This window comes from Misgurnus anguillicaudatus, unplaced genomic scaffold (assembly GCF_027580225.2).
Source record: "Misgurnus anguillicaudatus unplaced genomic scaffold, ASM2758022v2 HiC_scaffold_31, whole genome shotgun sequence".
NCBI lineage: Eukaryota > Metazoa > Chordata > Actinopteri > Cypriniformes > Cobitidae > Misgurnus > Misgurnus anguillicaudatus.
This window is the reverse complement of record NW_027395281.1, coordinates 1,854,186-1,878,464: the sequence shown is the minus strand read 5'-3', so window position 1 is coordinate 1,878,464 and position 24,279 is coordinate 1,854,186. Positions and strand designations below refer to the sequence as shown.

Genomic DNA, 24,279 nt, shown 5'->3' with positions numbered 1-24,279 from the left:
GCTGACATGTCTGATGTGTTAAAAACCAGTTTTTTAAGTGTTTTTTAAACAAAGTGTATGTAGTAAGTTCTCTGATGTTCTGAGGTACAGAGTTCCATTCCTTTGCTGCTGTAACTGAAAAGGCACTCTGCCCAAATACACTTTTCCTTAGAGGAACAACACAGTCTCCTCGGACCGACCCTCGTGTTACTCTCAGTGTTGTGTTTTTAATATTTACAAACTGACTAAGTGGTGGAGATGACATACCATGGATTATTTTATATAACAAACAAAGGTTTGAATACTTAATGACATTTTCATAACTTAAAAACTTATGCTTTTGTAAAATGGGACAATGATGGTATCGTAATGGTTTTTTATCCACAATTTTGATTGTCTGTTTGTAAAGTGACTCCAAGGATTTTAGTGTTGTTTTATTTGCCTGTGACCATGTTGTAAGACAATAAGTGATGTGAGACATAACCATACTGTACATGAACATTTTAGCTGCCTGAAGTGACAAGTTTGATCTTATGAACCTAAAATTTGCTATATTAAATTTAACTCGATTGGCAACCTTTTTTATCTGTGATTTAAAAGTTAGTTTGGAGTCTATTATGATACCTAAGTATTTAAATTCTGACACAACTTGTATTCTTTTCCCTGCCACATAAATATCTGCCTGATTATTTACAATGTTTGATTTAGAAAAAAACATTGAAACCGTTTTGTTTACATTAAGTTGCAAGCAGGATTGATTCAGCCATTCCGAAACTTGGGCCATTGACTGTGTAAGTTTTTCAGCAACTTGTTTTGAGTTTTTACCATGGGTATAAATGACTGTATCATCTGCGTACATCTGAATATAAACGTCTGTACAAACTGAAGGGAGATCATTTATGTAAAGTGAAAATAACAATGGCCCCAAAATAGAACCTTGAGGAACCCCTGTGGACATGACGAGGGGTGGTGAGTGGTAATCACTGATCCTAACTGACTGTGAGCGATTCGATAGATATGATTCCATCCATTTTATTGCATCTGACGAAAAATTAAATTGGCTTAACTTGATTAATAATGTTTTATGATTCACAGTGTCAAAAGCTTTTTTTAGATCGAGAAACACAGCTCCAACCACGCCACCTCTATCCAGTAAATGTTTGATGTTTTCTATGAGGAAACAATTAGCAGTTTCTGTGGAGTGTTGAGCTCTAAAACCAAATTGCATTGGATGAAGTGAGAATTTAGTAGTATTTAAATGTGTTGTTATTTGTTGTGAAATTAGTCTCTCAGCAACTTTTGACACTGTAGATATAATGCTAATAGGTCTGTAATTATCCACTATCATTGAATCTCCATTTTTGAGGATTGGAACAATAGCGGCTGACTTCCACGCACTTGGAAACACTGCCTCAGTAAAAGAAAGATTGACAATTTTGGTTACTGGTGCAGATAATGTGGAACTGAGATCTTTCAGCATACACATATCTATACCAAAAATATCTCTAGTTCTGGATGCTTTTAATGTTTTTATTGTCTGTAGGACTTCCGATTCTGAGACCGTGCTCAAATTGAAAATAGGCTCGGAGTTATTTATCGGAACAATATTTATATGGTTAGATGGTAAGCTTTGGCCAATAGTGGATACAGATTCAATAAAAAAATTATTAAAGACATCTGCAACTTTGTGTGTGTTATTTATAATTTGTCCATTTATCTTAATTTCTAAAAGTTGTTTCCTTATTGTGTCCTGTCCTGCAAGTTTTTTCAGTTGGTTCCAAATTATTTTAGGATCCCCTTTTGCATTTTCTATTATAGTCAAAAAAAAATCTGCTTTAGCCTTGCGTATAGCTTTAACAGTCTTATTCCTCAGTGTTGTAAATAAATTTTTAGCACTAGCTGACCTGGTTTTAATTGCATTTTTTAACCCACGATCCCTCTCTTTCATTAGTTTGAGTATGTCCATGTTCATCCAGGGAAGTATATTTTTGTTATGTTTATGTTTAACTTTACAGCTAAAATCTTTAATTGTTCTCTCAATTGTCGCCATAAAAGATTCACAGTCCATTTCACAATTTGTTCCCAACAATATGTTGTCCCAGTCAATCTGCTGGACAGCTCTATTAAATCCTTCTTGATGTTTTTTGGGGATTCCAACAAACTCACGCTCTCTGACAGAATAATCAAATCTATTTTTTGAGAGCTTTCTGGCCACAAGGATCAAATTGTGGTCAGAAAGACCAGCTATCATATTGTATGATTTAACTATTCTCTCAGGTCGGTTGGTAAATGCTAAATCAATCTGGGTACTGCTTGTTGTTGTAATTCTTGTGGGCCCTTTGATCATTTGAACTAGATCAAATTTGTCCGTTATTTTTTTAAGGTTTTTTCTACAAGATGTGTCCTCCCAGTTTATGTTGATATCCCCCAAAATAATAATCTCTTTGTTTAAGTTAAGTTCTTTCAGTAATTTTTCAAACTTTTCATAAAAAATGACATCAGAAGAAGGGGGGCGATATACCACAATGATTGTAAAAGACATTTGTGGTGAAAGTATGATATTTAAGCCCAAGCATTCCAGTTCATGATCATTCAGCCATTGAATTTCCTGACACTGAATATTATTTTTTATGTATATCATGACACCACCACCCTTTGCTTCTTCTCTGTCTCTTCTGAACATATTATAGCCAGGGATGTTAAGTGCTGCAGATGGGGCATTATTATAGAGCCAGGTCTCAGATAGACAGAGATAATCCAAATTTGAGTTAAGTAACAAATGATTCACTTCTTCTGTCTTTGACATAATGCTTCTTATATTTAAATGCCCACCTAACAGACCTTTGGGTTTTGCTTTAGGGTCCCAGACTATTTTTGAGTGATTGACAGTTTGAAAGAACGCCCATTTCCGATGTTTGTCTACCCCTGGATTGAGTCGCTTCCTTTTTACGGACATTCCCATGGTAACGGGGCGGCCATTTAGGAAAGTTTGTTGTTGTTGTTGAGTGTCTGAATTCAAAGAAAGCTCTTATATACTCATGTACAAAACACTGTGCAGCATGTTTACTTGCTAAACAAGCAGTGCACTCCGACATAATATTAGTTTGCGTCCATATAAACTCATAATTACTCCCGCTCGGGTTTGAATGACAGCAGAGAGACTCGCCCACCGTCTCACAGACCACCCCCTCATAGTATTCAGCACAGAAGCGGTCGAAAGTGGACAAAAGAGACGGATTTAAATACCAGGTGTAAATGTAATGTGTCTCTCTCGTCCACTTGTGATCCGATCGATGAAAACACATCTGAATACCAAGTGTAAACAGCCCCTAAGATGTCCTATACACTCTGTATTTTGTATACGTTCAGTTAGATATTAAAAGAAAACTGCCTGTTTCCAAGAATCATTCTACTTCTGAATAATAGTACAACATCTCAGGTTGTCACCCCTGCAGTATCATCACAGTCTGATATGCTGTTTTTAAATTATAATGCTCTAAAATGTGATATACACTCTGTACTTTCTATACATTCGCTTACCTGTTTACACAGAATCATTCCACTTCTGAATGATAGTACACCATCTTAGTTTGTAACCCCTGCAGTATCATCATAGTCTGATATTCTGTTTTTAAAATAGAGAGTTTGAAAATGTCCTGTAGACTCTGTATTTTCTATACATTCAGTTAGATGTTAAAGGGAAACTACCTGTTTGCGCAGAATAGTTTCACCTCAGACTGACAGTATCCCACCTCAATGTGTCACGCACACAATATAAAGTCAATCTGATATGGAGTTTGTAAAATACAGCTCTCCAAAAAAACCTACATACACGTTTATTTCTATAAAATCAAATAGATGCTTAAAGGAAACTACCTGTTTGCACAGAATAATTTCACTTCAGAGTGACAGTATCCTACCTCAAGGTGTCGCACACAACATATCAGGCCAATCTGATATGGAGTTTGTAAAATACAGCTTCCCAAAATAACCTAGATACATATTTATTTCCATAAGATCAAATAAATGTTTAATTCTATAAGATCAAATACATGTGCAAAGGAAACTACCTGTTTGCACAAAATAATTTCACTTCAGAGTAACAGTATACCACCTCAAGGTGTCACTCACACAATATCAAGTCAATCTGATATGGAGTTTGTAAAATACAGCTCTCCAAAATAACCTAAATACATGTTTATTTCTATAAGATCAAATAGGTGCTTAAAGGAAACTACCTGTTTGCACAGAATGATTTTACCTCAGAGTGACAGTATACCACCTCAAGGTGTCACTCACAACATATCAGGCCAATCTGATATGGAGTTTGTAAAATACAGCTCCCCAAAATAACCTAGATACATATTTATTTCCATAAGATCAAATAAATGTTTAATTCTATAAGATCAAATACATGTGCAAAGGAAACTACCTGTTTGCACAGAATGATTTTACCTCAGAGTGACAGTATACAACCTCAAGGTGTCACTCACAACATATCAGGCCAATCTGATATGGAGTTTGTAAAATACAGCTCTCCAAAATAATCTAAATACATGTTTATTTCTATTAGATCAAATACATGTTTAAAGGAAACTACCTGTTTGCACAGAATGATTTTACCTCAGAGTGACAGTATACCACCTCAATGTGTCACTCACAACATATCAGGCCAATCTGATATGGAGTTTGTAAAATACAGCTCTCCAAAATAACCTAAATACATGTTTATTTCTATTAGATCAAATACATGTTTAAAGGAACCTACCTGTTTGCACAGAATGATTTTACCTCAGAGTGACAGTATACCACCTCAATGTGTCACTCACACTGTATCAGGCCAATCTGATATGGAGTTTGTAAAATACAGCTCTCCAAAATAACCTAAATACATGTTTATTTCTATAAGATCAAATAGGTGCTTAAAGGAAACTACCTGTTTGCACAGAATGATTTTACCTCAGAGTGACAGTATACCACCTCAATGTGTCACTCACACTGTATCAGGCCAATCTGATATGGAGTTTGTAAAATACAGCTCTCCAAAATAACCTAAATACATGTTTATTTCTATAAGATCAAATAGGTGCTTAAAGGAAACTACCTGTTTGCACAGAATGATATTACCTCAGAGTGACAGTATACCACCTCAAGGTGTCACTCACACAATATCAAGTCAATCTGATATGGAGTTTGTAAAATACAGCTCTCCAAAATAACCTAAATACATGTTTATTTCTATAAGATCAAATAGGTGCTTAAATGAAACTACCTGTTTGCACAGAATGATTTTACCTCAGAGTGACAGTATACCACCTCAATGTGTCACTCACACTGTATCAGGCCAATCTGATATGGAGTTTGTAAAATACAGCTCTCCAAAATAACCTAAATACATGTTTATTTCTACAAGATCAAATACATGTTTAAAGGAAACTACCTGTTTGCACAAAATAATTTCACTTCAGAGTAACAGTATACCACCTCAAGGTGTCACTCACACAATATCAAGTCAATCTGATATGGAGTTTGTAAAATACAGCTCTCCAAAATAACCTAAATACATGTTTATTTCTATAAGATCAAATAGGTGCTTAAAGGAAACTACCTGTTTGCACAGAATGATTTTACCTCAGAGTGACAGTATACCACCTCAATGTGTCACTCACACTGTATCAGGCCAATCTGATATGGAGTTTGTAAAATACAGCTCTCCAAAATAACCTAAATAAATGTTTATTTCTATAAGATCACATAGGTGCTTAAAGGAAACTACCTGTTTGCACAGAATGATTTTACCTCAGAGTGACAGTATACAACCTCAAGGTGTCACTCACAACATATCAGGCCAATCTGATATGGAGTTTGTAAATTACAGCTCTCCAAAAGAGCATAAATACTCAATTATTTCTATAAAATCAAATAGATGGTTAAAGGAAACTACCTGTTTGCACAAAATAATTTCACTTCAGAGTAACAGTATACCACCTCAAGGTGTCACTCACACCATATGAGGCCAATCTGATATGGAGTTTGTAAAATACAGCTCTCCAAAATATCATAAATACTTGATTGTTTCTATAAGATCAAATAGTTTTTTATTTAAGATCAAATAGGTGCTTAAAGGAAACTATCTGTTTGCACAAAATAATTTCACTTCAGAGTAACAGTATACCACCTCAAGGTGTCACTCACACCATATGAGGCCAATCTGATATGGAGTTTGTAAAATACAGCTCTCCAAAATATCATAAATACTTGATTGTTTCTATAAGATCAAATAGTTTTTTTATTTAAGATCAAATAGGTGCTTAAAGGAAACTACCTGTTTTCACAGAATGATTTTACCTCAGAGTGACAGTATACATCCTCAAGGTGTCACTCACAATGTATCAGGCCAATCTGATATGGAGTTTGTAAATTACAGCTCTCCAAAAGAGCATAAATACTCAATTATTTCTATAAAATCAAATAGATGGTTAAAGGAAACTACCTGTTTGCACAAAATAATTTCACTTCAGAGTAACAGTATACCACCTCAAGGTGTCACTCACACCGTATCAGACCAGTCTGATATGGAGTTTGTAAAATACAGCTCTCCAAAATATCATAAATACTTGATTGTTTCTATAAGATCAAATAGTTTTTTATTTAAGATCAAATAGGTGCTTAAAGGAAACTATCTGTTTGCACAAAATAATTTCACTTCAGAGTAACAGTATACCACCTCAAGGTGTCACTCACACCGTATGAGGCCAATCTGATATGGAGTTTGTAAAATGCAGCTCTCCAAAGTATCATAAATACTTGATTGTTTCTATAAGATCAAATAGTTTTTTATTTAAGATCAAATAGGTGCTTAAAGGAAACTACCTGTTTTCACAGAATGATTTTACCTCAGAGTGACAGTATACCACCTCAAGGTGTCACTCACACATTATCAAGTCAATCTGATATGGAGTTTGTAAAATACAGCTCTCCGAAATATCTTAAATACTTGATTGTTTCTATAAGATCAAAGTTTTTTTTTATTTTAGATCAAATAGGTGCTTAAAGGAAACTACCTGTTTGCACACAATGATTTTACCTCAGAGTGACAGTATACAACCTCAAGGTGTCACTCACAATGTATCAGGCCAATCTGATATGGAGTTTGTGAATTAAAGCTCTCCAAAATAGCATAAATATTCAATTATTTCTATAAAATCAAATAGATGGTTAAAGGAAACTACCTGTTTGCACAAAATAGTTTCACTTCAGAGTAACAGTATACCACCTCAATGTGTCACTCACACTGTATCAGGGCAATCTGATATGGAGTTTGTAAAATATAGCTCTCCAAAATAACCTAAATACACGTTTATTTTTATAAGATCAAATACCTGTTTAAAGGAAACTACCTGTTTGCACAGAATAATTTCACGTCAGATTGACAGTATACCACCTCAAGGTGTCACTCACACAATATCAAGTCAATCTGATATTGACTTTGTAAAATACAGTTCTCCAAATTATCATAAATACTTCATTGTTTCTATAAGATCAAATAGATGCTTAAAGGAAACTACCTGTTTGCACAGAATAATTTCACTTCAGAGTGACAGTGTATCATCTGAAGGTGTCACTAACACAAAATCAGGCCAATCTGATGTGGAGTTTGTAAAATACAGCTCTCAAAAATAACCTAAATACATGTTTATTTCTATATGATCAAATAGTTTTTTAAAGGAAACTACCTGTTTGCACAGAATAATTTCACTTCAGAATGACAGTATACCACCTCAAGGTGTCACTCACATAATATCAAGTCAATCTGATGCAGAGTTTGTAAAATACAATGTGTATTTTAATTCCTTTGAAGAGCTGTATTTTACAAACTCCATATCAGATTGTCCTGATATGTTGTAAGTGATACCCTGAGATGGGATACTGTCCCTCTGAAGTGAAATCATTCTGTGCAAACAGGTAGTTTCCTTTAAGCATCTATTTGATCTTATAGAAATAATTGAGTATTATGCTATTTTGGAGAGCTGTAATTTACAAACTCCATATCAGATTGGCCTGATATGTTGTGAGTGAAACCTTGAAGTGGTATACTGTCACTCTGAAGTAAAATCATTCTGCGCAAAGAGGTAGTTTCCTTTTAAGGGACACGCTCAGATTTTGGGAATTTAGCTTATTCACGGTATCCCCCAGAGTTAGATAAGTCCATACATACCTTTCTCATCTCCATGCGTGCTGTAACTGTGTCTGACGCAGCCCCCGCTAGCTTAGCTTAGCACAACGACTGGAAGTTAATAGCTTCAGCTAGCATACTGCTCCCAATAAGTGTCGCCTTATAAGAATATAGTTCCCAGTATGTTTAATGTTAAAAGATGGCTGAAGATGGCTGTGTCACATATGACCTTGTTTTTTGTACACTGTGTGTCTATACAAATCACAACACATAAATAGAAAAATGTTCACGTTATTTTGTCACTTATTGGGGAGCAGTATGATAGCTGAAGCCATTCACTTCCAGTCTTTGTGCTAAGCTAGCGGGGACTGCGTCAGACAGAGTTACAGCATGCAAAGAGATAAGAAAGGTATGTATGGACTTATATAATTCTGGGGGATACGATGAATAAGCTAAATTCCCAAAATCTGGGCCTGTTCCTTTGAGCATCTATTTGATTTTATAGAAATAATTGAGTATTTATGCTATTTTGGAGAGCTGTAATTTACAAACTCCATATCAGATTGGCCTGATATGTTGTGAGTGACACCTTGAGGTGGTATACTGTCACTCTGAGGTAAAATCATTCTGTGCAAACAGGTAGTTTCCTTTAAAAATCTATTTGATCTTATAGAAATAAACATGTATTTAGGTTATTTTGGAGAGCTGTATTTTACAAACTCCATATCAGATTGGCCTGATTTTGAGTGAGTGACACCTTCAGATGATAAACTGTCACTCTGAAGTGAAATTATTCTGTGCAAACAGGTAGTTTCCTTTAAGCATCTATTTGATCTTACAGAAATAATTGAGTATTTATGCTGTTTTAGAGAGCTGTAATTTACAAACTCCATATCAGATTGGCCTTATATGTTGTAAGTGACACCTTCAGATGATATACCGTCACTCTGAAGTGATATTATTATGTGCAAACAAGTAGTTTCCTTTAAACAGGTATTTGATCTTATAAAAATAAATGTGTATTTAGGTGTTTTTGGAGAGCTGTATTTTACAAACTTCATATCAGATTGGCCTGAAACAATGTGAGTGACACATTGAGGTGGTATACTGTCACTCTGTGGTAAAATCATTCTGTGCAAACAGGTAGTTTCTTTTAAGCACCTATTTGATCTTATAGAAATAAACATGTATTTAGGTTATTTTGGAGAGCTAAATTCTACGAACTCTATATCAAATTGGCCTGTTATGGTGTAAGTGACACCCTCAGATCGTACACTGTCACTCTGAGGTAAAATCATTCTGTGCAAACAGGTAGTTTCCTTTAAGCACCTATTTGATCTTATAGAAATAAACATGTATTTAGGTTATTTTGGAGAGCTGTATTTTACAAACTCCAGATCAGATTGACCTGATATTGTGTGAGTGACACATTGAGGTGGTATACTGTCACTTTGAGGTAAAATCATTCTGTGCAAACAAGTAGTTTCCTTTAAACACCTGTTTGATCTTATAGAAATAAACATGTATTTATGATATTTTGGAGAGCTGTGTTTTAAAAACTCCATATCAGATTGGCCTGATACGGTGTGAGTGACACATTGAGGTGGTATACTGTCACTCTGAGGTGAAATTATTCTGCGCAAACAGGTAGTTTCCTTTGCACATTTGTTTGATCTTATAGAAATAAATAGGTATTTAGGTTATTTTGGAGAGCTGTATTTTACAAATCCCATATCAGATTGGCCTGATATGTTGTGAGTGACACCTTGAGGTGGTATACTGTCAATCTGAAGTTAAATTATTTTGTGCAAACAGGTAGTTTTCTTTAAACATCTATTTGATCTTATTGAAATAATTGAGTATTCATGCTATTTTGGCGAGCTATATTTTACAAACTCCATATCAGATTGGCCTGATACGGTGTAAGTGACACCCTCAGATGGTATACTGTCAATCTGAAGTGAAATTATTTTGTGCAAACAAGTAGTTTCCTTTAAACACCTATTTGATCTTATAGAAATAAACATGTATTTATGATATTTTGGAGAGCTGTATTTTACAAACTCCATATCAGATTGGCTTGATACAGTGTGAGTGACACATTGAGGTGGTATACTGTCACTCTGAAGTGAAATTATTCTGTGCAAACAGGTAGTTTCCTTTAAACATCTATTTGATTTTATAGAAATAAACATGTATGTAGGTTATTTTGGAGAGCTGTATTTTACAAACTCCATATCAGATTGGCCTGATACGATGTGAGTGACACATTGAGGTGGTGTACTGTCACTCTGAGGTAAAAGCATTCTGTGCAAACAGGTAGTTTCCTTTAAGCATCTTTTTGATCTCATAGAAATAAACATGTATTTAGGTTATTTTGGAGAGCTGTATTTTACAAACTCCATATCAGATTGGCCTGATACGGTGTGAATGACACATTGAGGTGGTATACTGTCACTCTGAGGTGAAATTATTCTGCGCAAACAGGTAGTTTCCCTTGCACATTTGTTTGATCTTATAGAAATAAACATGTATTTGATCTTATAGAAATAAATATGTATTTAGGTTATTTTGGAGAGCTGTATTTTACAAACTCCATATCAGATTGGCCTGATACGGTGTGAGTGACACATTGAGGTGGTATACTGTCACTCTGAGGTGAAATTATTCTGCGCAAACAGGTAGTTTCCCTTGCACATTTGTTTGATCTTATAGAAATAAACATGTATTTGATCTTATAGAAATAAATATGTATTTAGGTTATTTTGGAGAGCTGTATTTTATAAACTCCATATCAGATTGGCCTGATATGTTGTGAGTTACACCCTCAGATAGTATACTGCTACTCTGAGGTAAAATCATTCTGTGCAAACAGGTAGTTTCCTTTAAACAGGTATTTGATCTTATAAAAATAAACGTGTATTTAGGTTATTTTGGAGAGCTGTATTTTACAAACTCCATATCAGATTGGCCTGATACAATGTGAGTGACACATTGAGGTGGTATACTGTCACTCTGAGGTAAAATCATTTTGTGCAAACAGGTAGTTTCCTTTAAGCATCTGTTTGATCTCATAGAAATAAACGTGTATTTAGGTTATTTTGGACAGCTGTATTTTACAAACCCCATATCAGATTGGCCTGATATGGTGTGAGTGACACCCTGAGATGGTATACTGTCACTTTGAGGTAAAATCATTCTGTGCAAACAGGTACTTTCCTTTAAATACCTATTTGATCTAATAGAAACAATCAAGTATTTATGATATTTTGGAGAGCTGTATTTTACAAACTCCATATCAGATTGACTTGATATTGTGTGAGTGACACCTTGAGGTGGTATACTGTCACTCTGAGGTAAAATTATTCTGTGCAAACAGGTAGTTTCTTTTAAGCACATTTTGATCTTATAGAAATAAACATGTATTTAGGTTATTTTGGAGAGCAGTATTTTACAAACTATATCAGATTGGCCTGATACAGTGTGAGTGACACATTGAGGTGGTATACTGTCACTCTGAGGTAAAATCATTCTGTGCAAACAAGTCGTTTCCTTTAAACACCTATTTGATCTTATAGAAATAAACATGTATTTATGATATTTTGGAGAGCTGTATTTTACAAACTCCATATCAGATTGGCTTGATACGGTGTGAGTGACACATTGAGGTGGTGTACTGTCACTGTGAAGTGAAATTATTTTGGGCAAACAGATAGTTTCCTTTAAACATGTATTTGATCTTATAGAAATAAACATGTATTTAAGTTATTTTGGAGAACTGTATTTTACAAACTCCATATCAGATTGGCCTGATACGGTGTGAATGACACATTGACGTGGTATACTGTCACTCTGAGGTGAAATTATTCTGCGCAAACAGGTAGTTTCCCTTGCACATTTGTTTGATCTTATAGAAATAAACATGTATTTGATCTTATAGAAATAAATATGTATTTAGGTTATTTTGGAGAGCTGTATTTTACAAACTCCATATCAGATTGGCCTGATACGGTGTGAGTGACACATTGAGGTGGTATACTGTCACTCTGAGGTGAAATTATTCTGCGCAAACAGGTAGTTTCCCTTGCACATTTGTTTGATCTTATAGAAATAAACATGTATTTGATCTTATAGAAATAAATATGTATTTGGGTTATTTTGGAGAGCTGTATTTTACAAACTCCATATCAGATTGGCCTGATATGTTGTGAGTTACACCCTCAGATGGTATACTGCTACTCTGAGGTAAAATCATTCTGTGCAAACAGGTAGTTTCCTTTAAACAGGTATTTGATCTTATAAAAATAAACGTGTATTTAGGTTATTTTGGAGAGCTGTATTTTACAAACTCCATATCAGATTGGCCTGATACAATGTGAGTGACACATTGAGGTGGTGTACTGTCACTCTGAGGTAAAATCATTCTGTGCAAACAGGTAGTTTCCTTTAAGCATCTGTTTGATCTCATAGAAATAAACGTGTATTTAGGTTATTTTGGACAGCTGTATTTTACAAACCCCATATCAGATTGGCCTGATATGGTGTGAGTGACACATTGAGGTGGTATTCTGTCACTGTGAAGTGAAATTATTTTGTGCAAACAGATAGTTTCCTTTAAACATGTATTTGATCTTATAGAAATAAACATGTATTTAAGTTATTTTGGAGAGCTGTATTTTACAAACTCCATATCAGATTGACTTGATATTGTGTGAGTGACACCGTGAGGTGGTATACTGTCACTCTGAGGTAAAATTATTCTGTGCAAACAGGTAGTTTCTTTTAAAGGACAAGTTCGGTATTTTACACTTAAAGCCCTGTTTTCAGATTGTTTATGATGAAATAGAACGGTTTTGACTGAAATTTCGACATTTGCGGCTGCCCCGAGAATTTTTGGGTGTTTGTGTTTCAGCTCCTACCTTTACAATGTGTTTAATGGTGCACTGGAACAATCCTTTCTAAAATGCATTAAACTTTCATTTACAAAGATGTGAAACTTATCGAGTGGTCAGGGGTGTTCAATGATATGCTCACACAAAAATCGCGTTAAAAGATGCTTTCCAACAGCTGTTTTAGCATTCGTTGTTAACTTGTGGACCTATTTTTCCAAACGCCCCACACCCGTATATTCTTCCGCTTAGAGCTTGAATAATAGACACTCCAGCCCAGCTGGTGGCGCTAATCCGCCATTGCCAATTGCAAGAATAGAAACAAAGTTCCCGGCGCGGAGTAATACCGTACCTCACAGCACAACTAATACAAGTCAATGGAGTTGGCAAAAACTACGATAAAACCTGTTGGAATGCCTATTTTGCAGCGATTTTTGTGTGAGCATACCAGTGAACACCCCTGACCACTCTGTGAGTTTCACGTCTTTGTAAACGAAAGTTTATTATGCATTTTAGGAAGGATTGTTCCAGTGCACCATTAAACCCATTCTAAAGGTAGGAGCTGAAACACAAACACCCAAAAATTCTCTGGGCAGCCGCATATGTCGAAATTTCAGTCAAAACCGTTCTATTTCATCATAAACAATCTGAAAACAGGGCTTTAAGTGTAAAATACCGAACTTGTCCTTTAAGCACCTTTTGATCTTATAGAAATAAACATGTATTTAGGTTATTTTGGAGAGCTGTATTTTACAAACTATATCAGATTGACTTGATATTGTGTGAGTGACACATTGAGGTGGTATACTGTCACTTTGAGGTAAAATCATTCTGTGCAAACAAGTCGTTTCCTTTAAACACCTATTTGATCTTATAGAAATAAACATGTATTTATGATATTTTGGAGAGCTGTATTTTACAAACTCCATATCAGATTGGCCTGATACGGTGTGAGTGACACCCTGAGATGGTATACTGTCACTTTGAGGTGAAATTATTCTGCGCAAACAGGTAGTTTCCTTTGCACACCTATTTGATCTTATAGAAATAAACATGTATTTATGATATTTTGGAGAGCTGTATTTTACGAACTCCATATCAGATTGGCCTGATACGGTGTGAGTGACACATTGAGGTGGTGTACTGTCACTCTGAGGTAAAATCATTCTGTGCAAACAGGTAGTTTCCTTTAAGCATCTATTTGATCTCATAGAAATAAACGTGCATTTAGGTAATTTTGGAGACCTGTATTTTACAAACCCCATATCAGATTGGCCTGATATGGTGTGAGTGACACATTGAGGTGGTATTCTGTCACTGTGAAGTGAAATTATTTTCTGCAAACAAGTACTTTCCTTTAAATACCTATTTGATCTAATAGAAACAATCAAGAATTTATGATATTTTGGAGAGCTGTATTTTACAAACTCCATATCAGATTGACTTGATATTGTGTGAGTGGCACCTTGAGGTGGTAAACTGTAAATCTGAGGTGAAATTATTCTATGCAAACAGGTAGTTTTCTTTAAGCACCTATTTGATCTTATAGAAATAAACATGTATTTAGGTTATTTTGGAGAGCTGTATTTTACAAACTCCATATCAGATTGGCCTGATATGGTGTAAGTGACACCCTCAGATGGTATACTGTCACTCTGAGGTAAAATTATTCTGTGCAAACAGGTAGTTTCCTTTAAGCACCTATTTGATCTTATAGAAATAAACATGTATTCAGGTTATTTTGGAGAGCTGTATTTTACGAACTATATCAGATTGGCCTGATACGGTGTGAGTGACACATTGAGGTGGTATACTGTCACTCTGAGGTGAAATTATTCTGCGCAAACAGGTAGTTTCCTTTGCACATGTGTTTGATCTTATAGAAATAAACATGTATTTGATCATATAGAAATAAATAATTATTTAGGTTATTTTTGGAGAGCTGTATTGTATAAACTCCATATCAGATTGACTTGATATTGTGTGAGTGACACATTGAGGTGGGATACTGTCACTCTGAGGTGAAATTATTCTGCGCAAACAGGTAGTTTCCCTTTAACATCTAACTGAATGTATAGAAAATACAGAGTCTATAGGACATTTTCAAACTCTCTATTTTAAAAACAGCATATAAGACTATGATGATACTGCAGGGGTCACAAACTAAGATGGGATACTATCATTCAGAAGTGGAATGATTCTGTGTAAACAGGTAAGAAGTACAGAGTGTATATGACATTTTAGAGCATTATAATTTAAAAACAGCATAGCAGACTGTGCTGATACTGCATGGGTGAAAACATGAGAGGGTGTACTATCATTCAGAGTTGGAATGATTCTGTGGAAACAGATGGTTGCCCTTTAACATCTAACTGAATGTATAGGACATTTTCCAACTCTCTATTTTAAAAACAGCATATCAGACTGTGATGATACTGCAGGGGTGACAACCTGAGATGGTGTACTATCATTCAGAAGTAGAATGATTCTGTGGAAACAGGTAGTTTTCTTTTAATATCTAACTGAATGTGTAGAAAATAATGAGTGTATAGGACATCTTAGAGGTCTCTATTTTAAAAACAGCATATCAGACTGTGATGATACTGCATGAGTGACAACCTGAGATGGTGTACCATCATTCAGAGATGGAATGATTCTTTGGAAACAGGTAGTTTCACTTTAACATCTAACTAAATATATAAAAAATGCAGCATGTGTTTGATATTTTAGAGCCTTCTTATTTAAATACCCTATCAACTATATAACAATGCTCTGGGAATCCCCTGAACAACCCAGCAACTAGTAACACTAAAAGCCACCCATAATGCTGTAGCAACTACCTATCATTCACTCACTGACTCCCTATTATACGCATAACAGTTCTGTGTTAACTACCCTGAACAGCCTAGCAATTTTATAAACCACCTAAAATACCCTAGCAAAGGCCTATCAATCATTTAGAAAGCCACAGCCTCAACGTCGCAATCACCAAGAAAACATAACAATATCCTAGCAACCAATTTAAATACTGTAGCCTAGCAACAGCCCAGCAATCACATAGAATGTCAGAGCAACAGCCTAACAACCACCCTTAATATGCTAGCAACTTCATAGTAATCCACCATGATATCTCAACAACAGCCTAGCAATAACCAATAAAACCCTATCAACAGTCTAGCAATCACCCAGAAAACAAGAGCAATAGCATAGCAACCATCCAGAATTCCACAACAACAACCTAGCAACCACACAGAACCCCAGAGCAACAGCCTAGCAACCGCCATAATTCCCTAGCAACCACAAAGAACGCCAGAACAACAGCCTAGCAACCACCCATATAGCCTAGCAACAGTCTAGCAATCACAGAGAAAACCAAAGCTATACCCTAGCTACCATTTAAAAAACCTTAGTAACAGCCTAGCAACCACACATAATGAATAGAAATAGCCTAGCAAACAACCACAATACCCTAGCAATGATTTAAAACAGACACAGAATGCAATAGAAACAGCATAGCAACCACCCACAATACCCTAGCAACGACTTAGAATGCAATAGAAATAGCCTAGAAACCACCCACAATACCCTAGCAATGATTTAAAACAGACACGGAATGCAACAGAAACATCATAGCAACCACGCAAAATGCAACAGAAACAGCCTAGCAACCAAACAGAATGCAACAGAAACAGCCTAGCAACCACTTATAGAACCCTAGCAACCACACAGAATGCAAGAGAAAAAGCCTAGCAACCACCCCTAATACCCTAGCAATGACTTAAAACAGACACATAATGCAACAGAAACAGCCTAGCAACCAAACAGAATGCAACAGAAACTGCCTAGCAACCACTTATAGAACCCTAGCAACCACACAGAATGCAAAAGAAACAGCCTAGCAACGACTTAGACACATAATGCAACAGAAATAGCCTAGCAACCGCCCATAATACCCTAGCAATTAATTAAAACAGACCCAGAATGCAATAGAAACAGCCTAGCAACCACGCAAAATGCAACAGAAACAGCCTAGCAACCACCCATAATACCCTAGCAATGACTTCTAACAGACACAGAATGCAAGATAAACAGCCTAGCAGCCACCCATATACCCTAGCAACAGCCTAGCAATCACATAGAAAACCAAAGCTATACCCTAGCAACCACTTAAAAGCCCTAGCAATAGCATAGCAAGCACCCAGAACGCAACAAAAACAACCTAGCAACCACGCATAAAACCCTTGTAACAGCCTAGCAACCACACAGAATGCAAGAGAAACAACCTAGCAACCACCCATAATACCCTAGCAACGACTTAAAACAGACACAGAATGCAACAGAAACAGCCTAGCAACCAAACAGAATGCAACAGAAACAGCCTAGCAACCACTTATAGAACCCTAGCAACCACACAGAATGCAAGAGAAACAGCCTAGCAACCACCCATAATACCCTAGCAACGACTTAAAACAGACCAGAATGCAACAGAAACAGCCTAGCAACCAAACAGAATGCAACAGAAACAGCCTAGCAACCACTTATAGAACCCTAGCAACCACACAGAATGCAAGAGAAACAGCCTAGCAACCACCCATAAAACCCTAGCAACGACTTAAAACAGACACAGAATGCAACAGAAACAGCCTAGCAACCAAACAGAATGCAACAGAAACAGCCTAGCAACCACTTATAGAACCCTAGCAACCACACAGAATGCAAGAGAAACAGCCTAGCAACCACCCATAATACCCTAGCAATGACTTAAAACAGACACAGAATGCAACAGAAATATCAACAGATTAAGTGAGAAACTTTTATTTTGAAATCATTCCTCTCATGCGTTTACCGTAATGTCTAATTTATGTGCACACAGAAAAAAAACGGGGGGCTAGTTTGACCGTCTTTTTCGGAGTGGCGGCTGGCTTGACTGCAGTCTCAAATCCTACGCCAGCTCAGGAGGTGGTGTACGCACATTTTGAGTTAGTGCAGAAATGCGCAAACACTTCCTAACACCACAAAACGCACTGACAAACTAAAATATATTTAAGCAATAAGGTACGAGAGGCTGTGCTGTATCGTGAATAAGTAACGGCTGAAGGGCGTTGTTAGGCACGACGCGAAGCGGAGTGCCTGCAACCCCTTCAGCCGTTACTTATTCACGATACAGCACTTGCCTCGAGTACCTTATTGCTTTTATAAAACGGTTGCTACACAATATTAAAGTAAAAAAAAATTAGTGCAACTTTCATGAAGTTAAATCAATAAAGCATTCCTTCCGCTAGAAAAAATAGTCCCTGAATGCAAACAACAACATGGAAGCTCAAATAAAAACAACAAACTGCTCTCAGACTTTGTCTCATTATATGTTTATGTGTTGCTAAGGGTGTTGCTAAGGGCGCAGTGATATTAAATAGAACCGTTGGGTGAAGCGGTCATAGCAGTGTTTTATTGTGAATAAAGCACACCTATTGACCAATCAGAATCAAGGATTGGAACTAACCGTTTTATAAGATATATTATGACCCACTGTAAAAAAAAAACATAGTAATTATAAACTTCAGTGTTTATTTTTATGCAACAATGTTCAATGTTTAATTTGTGAGACTTTACCAAAACATTTGATTTGTATGCATATGTATTCCTTCAGTTGAGAGCCTGTGCGCTTTACCTGATGTTTCAGAGCGAGCATGTGAACGGAGCTTAGTGGAAGCGGAGCGTTGCGGTAATATTACCATCAAAGCGCCTTTCCGAAAATTCCGCTCCCTCAGCACCGCTCGTTGAACCCAGAACGCCCTTTGATAATTTGCTAGTTCGAGAATCTGTAAAAACGTCTATCAATAAGTTATGGAATTCAAGCCTTATACATAAATGTAAAGTAAAAATCAAAGTTAAGATTGAGCAGGTAGAAAAAATTGAAAGGGACTGCGGAGAGACTGGAAAGAGTTAGCAAATATTCTTCCTGGAATCTGAAGCGGCACATTGCAAGAAAGCACAAGGATGTGCTACGAAAACATGGTAATGCAATAAAAGGTAAGCTAGTTACATACCATTCGATGATAAATAAATACAGATGAGGTAAGGTAAAATGCTTGTGTTGAATGGAGCCGTAAATCCGATCATGATGACATGCGGACAAAATTATGGCCACAAATTATTTTTTATGCTACATTATGGACACTTCTTTTTCTTATTTAGTCTAAAGTATGGCCATAAATATAAACTTCGTTCCCAATATTCAACAGTTTGTTCCTTGAAATTAATTATTATAATATTTTGTAATTACTATTACAATTATTATTACTTCAAATTATGAATTAGCTTAGTAAAACATGTGGATGTCGTGGAAACAAATTGTTAATTTGAATTATATCCGGAGCTCCGTATCAAACTGGATCTAAGATACAGCTAACAAACAACTGTATGTAAATACAGAACAACACACTACAAAAGTTACTACATCATTTTAAAATATTATTTAAAAAAAATTAACTGAACCATTAAGCAGACATAGAATTTAGATGTAGGCAACAGTAAATAATAATAATAATAATAAATAATTATTCTTCTAAATATCAATTAATAATACAAATAATAATAAGAATATTACAAATTGTCATGCAATTATTAATGTGTCTTTAATCCCACTCTTTAAACTCCCAAATAAAATGTTTTTGTTTCTTTTCACTTCCCCGGTTTCTCTTCTTTGCCGTCTTTCGTGTGTCAATGGCGTAAAATGAGGGTGTGGGGGAGGCGGAGACTTGAATTTATATGGGCTTGTTATTCTAATGACGATCGTTTTCAGCCGCGCATTTATGAAGGGCAGGTATTGCTTACACCTGAATATCAAGGGTACGCACAATTTCATAAATCAGGCGGTGAGAGGAGTGTAAGCATAATCTTACGCCAACATATACGCCCGTTTCTACGCAAGAATGATAAATGAGGGCCAATGTGTGCGTTAGAAATTAAACGCATGACCTATTGTATTGTTGTTATTATCTTCATAAATGTTTGTCAGTTCTTATATTAAATATTTTTCTGTTACATTTCTTTTCAATGTCATGTTCCTTTCAAAGTCACATGAGGTTTATTAGTCAGGAGGACTCATGATATCTCTTTACTGACTGTTAGATTTAATCCGACTCTTTCTGTTTGTGTGTTCAGGTGTGTTTGGTGATGAAGTGAAGTTAGTGTCAGTGATGGAGGGAGATTCTCTTACTCTACACACTGATATTACTGAACTACAAAGAGATCATGTGATAGATTGGAGGTTTGGTGATAAAGAGGATCGCATAGCTCAAATAAATGTTGAGGCCAATATATTTTCAGTACATGATGTAGCTAATGGGAGATTTAAAGGAAAACTGACGCTAAACAATCAGACTGGAGATCTCACCATCACAAAGATCACAACTCAACATACTGGACTTTATCAACTAGAGATCCGCATCAGAGGGAAGATTATGAGAAAGACGTTCAGTGTTAGTGAGTATTTCAAGCTTTAATAATTATTAATACAAACTATTGTATCAAATTAGTTTTCTTTTTTCTATTCTTCTTTTTCTTCCGCAATTGTGTCTATGGCAGCCCATAGAACTGTATGTAGAAAGTTAGGAAATTTGACACACTGATAGAAGCCTGTCCAAATAGTCTTTATCACAAACCCTTTAGCCTCAACAATTCAAACGTTTTTGCTTACACTGTAAATAGTAATGAGTTGGATCAACTTAAAGTGTAAAGTGTTTTTTACTTAAAGTGTAATTTAAAGTTGAAAAAAAATAGTATTTTTTGCAGATCCTGATACTTGATCCAACTTTTACACTTACAGTGTATATTGCTGCATAAGTCATAGTAATGAAAATCAGGAAAAAAATGGCCATTTAAAAACATTCGTGAAACCTACTAGAGCTCCTCTGAGTTTGTCAGATTGGCTTGAATTTGGTATGTATCATCTAGAGACACTCCTGACAAAATCTTTTTTTTGATAGTCCAATCCATTCTCGCATAACGCATCAATTAATTTTATGGCGAGCACGCCAAATTGGATTTTAGGCCGTATTTTTGCAAAACTATTGTGTATAGACAGTTTAAGCAGATACAACATAAACAAACAGCTTTTGTGAAAAGTGTTGTGGCAAAAAGTCTTAGCTTGAATCTCAGGAGACAAAGGTTCCAGGTGCCAAACAAAAAATACTTTATTTGCTCGAGCCAACAAAGTGAGACAATCAATACCCCTCATAGAGGCGCTAAAAGATCATCTGTCCTCCCAACATCTGACTCCATTTTTATACAGTAAGATCAAACACTTCTTATCTGAGATGACGTATGTTCTTCTCATTGGTCTCGGTCTGCCACAATTAATTTTATTTGTTTGATGCAGCAGAAGTGCAGCTGCATCCTGCCTCATATCTAAAATAATATATTCTGCTGATTGGTTTTCATGGCCTTGGCCTAGCTTGCACAGATACCTTATTGTTAATGTAGCGCAGTACAGCTGGAGGAATTCTCTAATCTAAAATGACGTACTCTTGTTTATCAGTTGTTTCGACCTTGCTTCTCAAGATAGTCGTGGCGAGAACAATCAGGGTATAGTCGCAGGATCGCACCTGGACTCTTTTAATTAGGAAACGAAAGTTAACTGAGAAAACGAAAGTTTAACTGGGTGTCTTATAGCCTTGTGTAGAAACAACAGGCCTTAGGCCTAATATAATATTAATACAGCATATGATCAGTAATTTACCCAACAAAAACTACTATAAAAGTAACTTCCAGTAGACTTCCACAGAGAATCAATAACATAGTCCCTCTAGAGTAGATTATTTTTGATAACAAACAATATAAATAAACAGTAAATTACCTTAGTTCAATTAACCACTGACCTAATGTTACTGTGTAAAATTAATGTCTATAAGTTAGCTACAAATCTTTAAATTCTTGCCTGGCTGCCACCTCTCTTCACACTGTGGTGCTCAGTCCTTGATTAACACAATAGTGTTTAACACAAAGTAGGTAACCACATTGAAGTGCCCCCCCCCCCCCCCGCCAGATTTTAAAAATCTAGTCATGTCAGGGCTCTTACAGCAACTTTTTTACTAGGAGCACTGTAGCCCCTCACCCAATTCCGTCTAGGGTTAATCCGGTCCTGTTCATGCTGGCCATCTCCCTTCATCTTTAGGAAACCAAAACTTTTTATTTATTTATTTATTTTCCCCAAAGGTCAGTTTAGTCCCTAGCCAGACCAATAAATCATTCGTATTGATAAGGATGATATTATCTCCTGTTGGGAGCTGAACTTCCCAAATATGGCAAGGAGCGTCACATTTCTGCCACACGCTTGAGGTATTCGGCCAATCACAGTGAACTTCATAGCTAGCCAATTGGAGTACACCACGTCTTTAGAATAATGAGCTATGTACAAAATCTACGTGTTTCAGAAAGGTGGGGCAAACAAGACCAACAATAATGTGTTTTTTGAACCACGTAAACACATTGTATTACACCGAATACACAAAGTAATGTTCTTTTTAGCGTAATAGGGGCTCTTTTCATAGATTGGAGTATAATCAGTGGTGAGTGCCAATTCACTCCCTAACAACATAACAGATCAACCTAGTAACCATTTAGCAAGACTTACATCTTAGTGTCAAAACACTGTAGAGACACAGGGGTGGTCTCGTGTCACTCGTGGTTTAAAGTATATTAACTGATGGATACACTTTTATGTACAACCAAACAGAGTAGCAACCGTTTATAAAGACATTCTCTGCTGGATGTTTTTGCCATCTCCTTTATTTAGATTGAAGATTTGAATCACCAAATCTCTGTTTATCTCTGCAGGTGTAATTCATGTTGATACAGATGAGATGAAGTCAGTGTCAGTGATGGAGGGAGATTCTGTTACTGTACTCACTGATGTTCTTGATATTAAGAAATATGATGTGATACGGTTTCAGCATGAAAACTCTCCTCTAGCTGAACTCAACAGAAAATCTGCTTTCTTCTCTACATATGATGATGTTCATGATGGGAGATTTAAAGGTAGACTGCAGCTGAATGTTCATACTGGATCTCTCACCATCACAAACATCAGAATCAAACATGCTGGACTTTATGAAGTAGATATCAGCAACAGCATCAGCAGTTATACTATACATCAGTCATTCACAGTTACTGTCAGTGGTGAGTAGATCATCTCCTTCAGTATAATAAAGATCTGATTCAGATCTAAATACTTTAGCTATTTATTCACCTCAGTGCTGTTATACACAGATACATGAAGTTTGTTTCATACTCAATTTGTTTATGTTTAGTCTTACTCTACAGTCACTCTTTTATCTCAGTGAATCTCTGCACTTTGTCTTTGGTTCATGTCAGTACCATGAACTCTTTCTCTATAGCGTCTGGGTTTTGAATGGACAGTTTTGTGTTTCAGCTGATGTCACAGTTTGTTTATCTGTGAGACGTTAATCATCAGGGTTTAATTATCGTGGCAGTGCCTATGAGGGACGATCTACTGTTTATTAAAATAATGGCTTTTGATAAATCTGAAGTGTTTCACATTTCACTGATATTTCACAAAATGCATAATATTCATATACCAATGCACAGTACAACAGCTGCTTTATTTCTGTGATTGTTCGTTCATTGTTGTGTTTTATGTTCAACTCACTGTATTTTATTGTTCATGTGTTTGGTGTTGTCACAGGTAAAGTGATGACAGTGTCAGTGATAAAGGGAGGATCGGTCACTTTAAAGACTAATACTGAAATACAGAGCTATGATCTGATACAGTGGATGTTTGTACCTGATGATGACACACGGATAGCTGAAATATATAAATCAAACAATATGTTTGCGATATATGATGGTGCTGATGGGAGATTCAGAGACCGACTGATACTGAATAATCAGACTGGAGATCTCACCATCAAAAACATCAGAACTGAAGATGGTGGACTTTATGAACTGAAGATGATCAGCAGTAGACGATCAATTCAGAGAAGATTCAGTGTTAATGTCAGTGGTGAGTAACATTTGTCTTTTAAAGCATTAGTTCACCCCAAAATTAATATGTTGTCATTAATAACTCACCCTTATGTACGACTTGCGTTTATCTTCAGAACACAAATGAGGATATTTTAAATGAAATCCGAGAGCTTTATGTGCTCCAATAGACAGCAATGCAACTGTGATTCAATCTTCATTTCATGAAGCTACAAGAATACTTTTGTACTA

The 24,279-nt window shown here is 36.0% G+C and overlaps 1 protein-coding gene across 1 annotated transcript in view; it reads left to right on the top strand.

Annotated features, from left to right (window-relative positions):
- LOC141362948 (uncharacterized) overlaps positions 1-24,201 on the top strand; it is a 100,918-nt gene extending 76,717 nt beyond the window's left edge. The window contains exons 3-4 of the mRNA XM_073865251.1: positions 22,882-23,223; positions 23,750-24,201. Of these exons, the coding sequence (XP_073721352.1) occupies positions 22,882-23,223; positions 23,750-24,075 (668 nt within the window). The 3' untranslated portion in view covers positions 24,076-24,201. The remainder of the gene's footprint in view (positions 1-22,881; positions 23,224-23,749) is intronic.
- Positions 24,202-24,279: the final 78 nt, after the last annotated feature.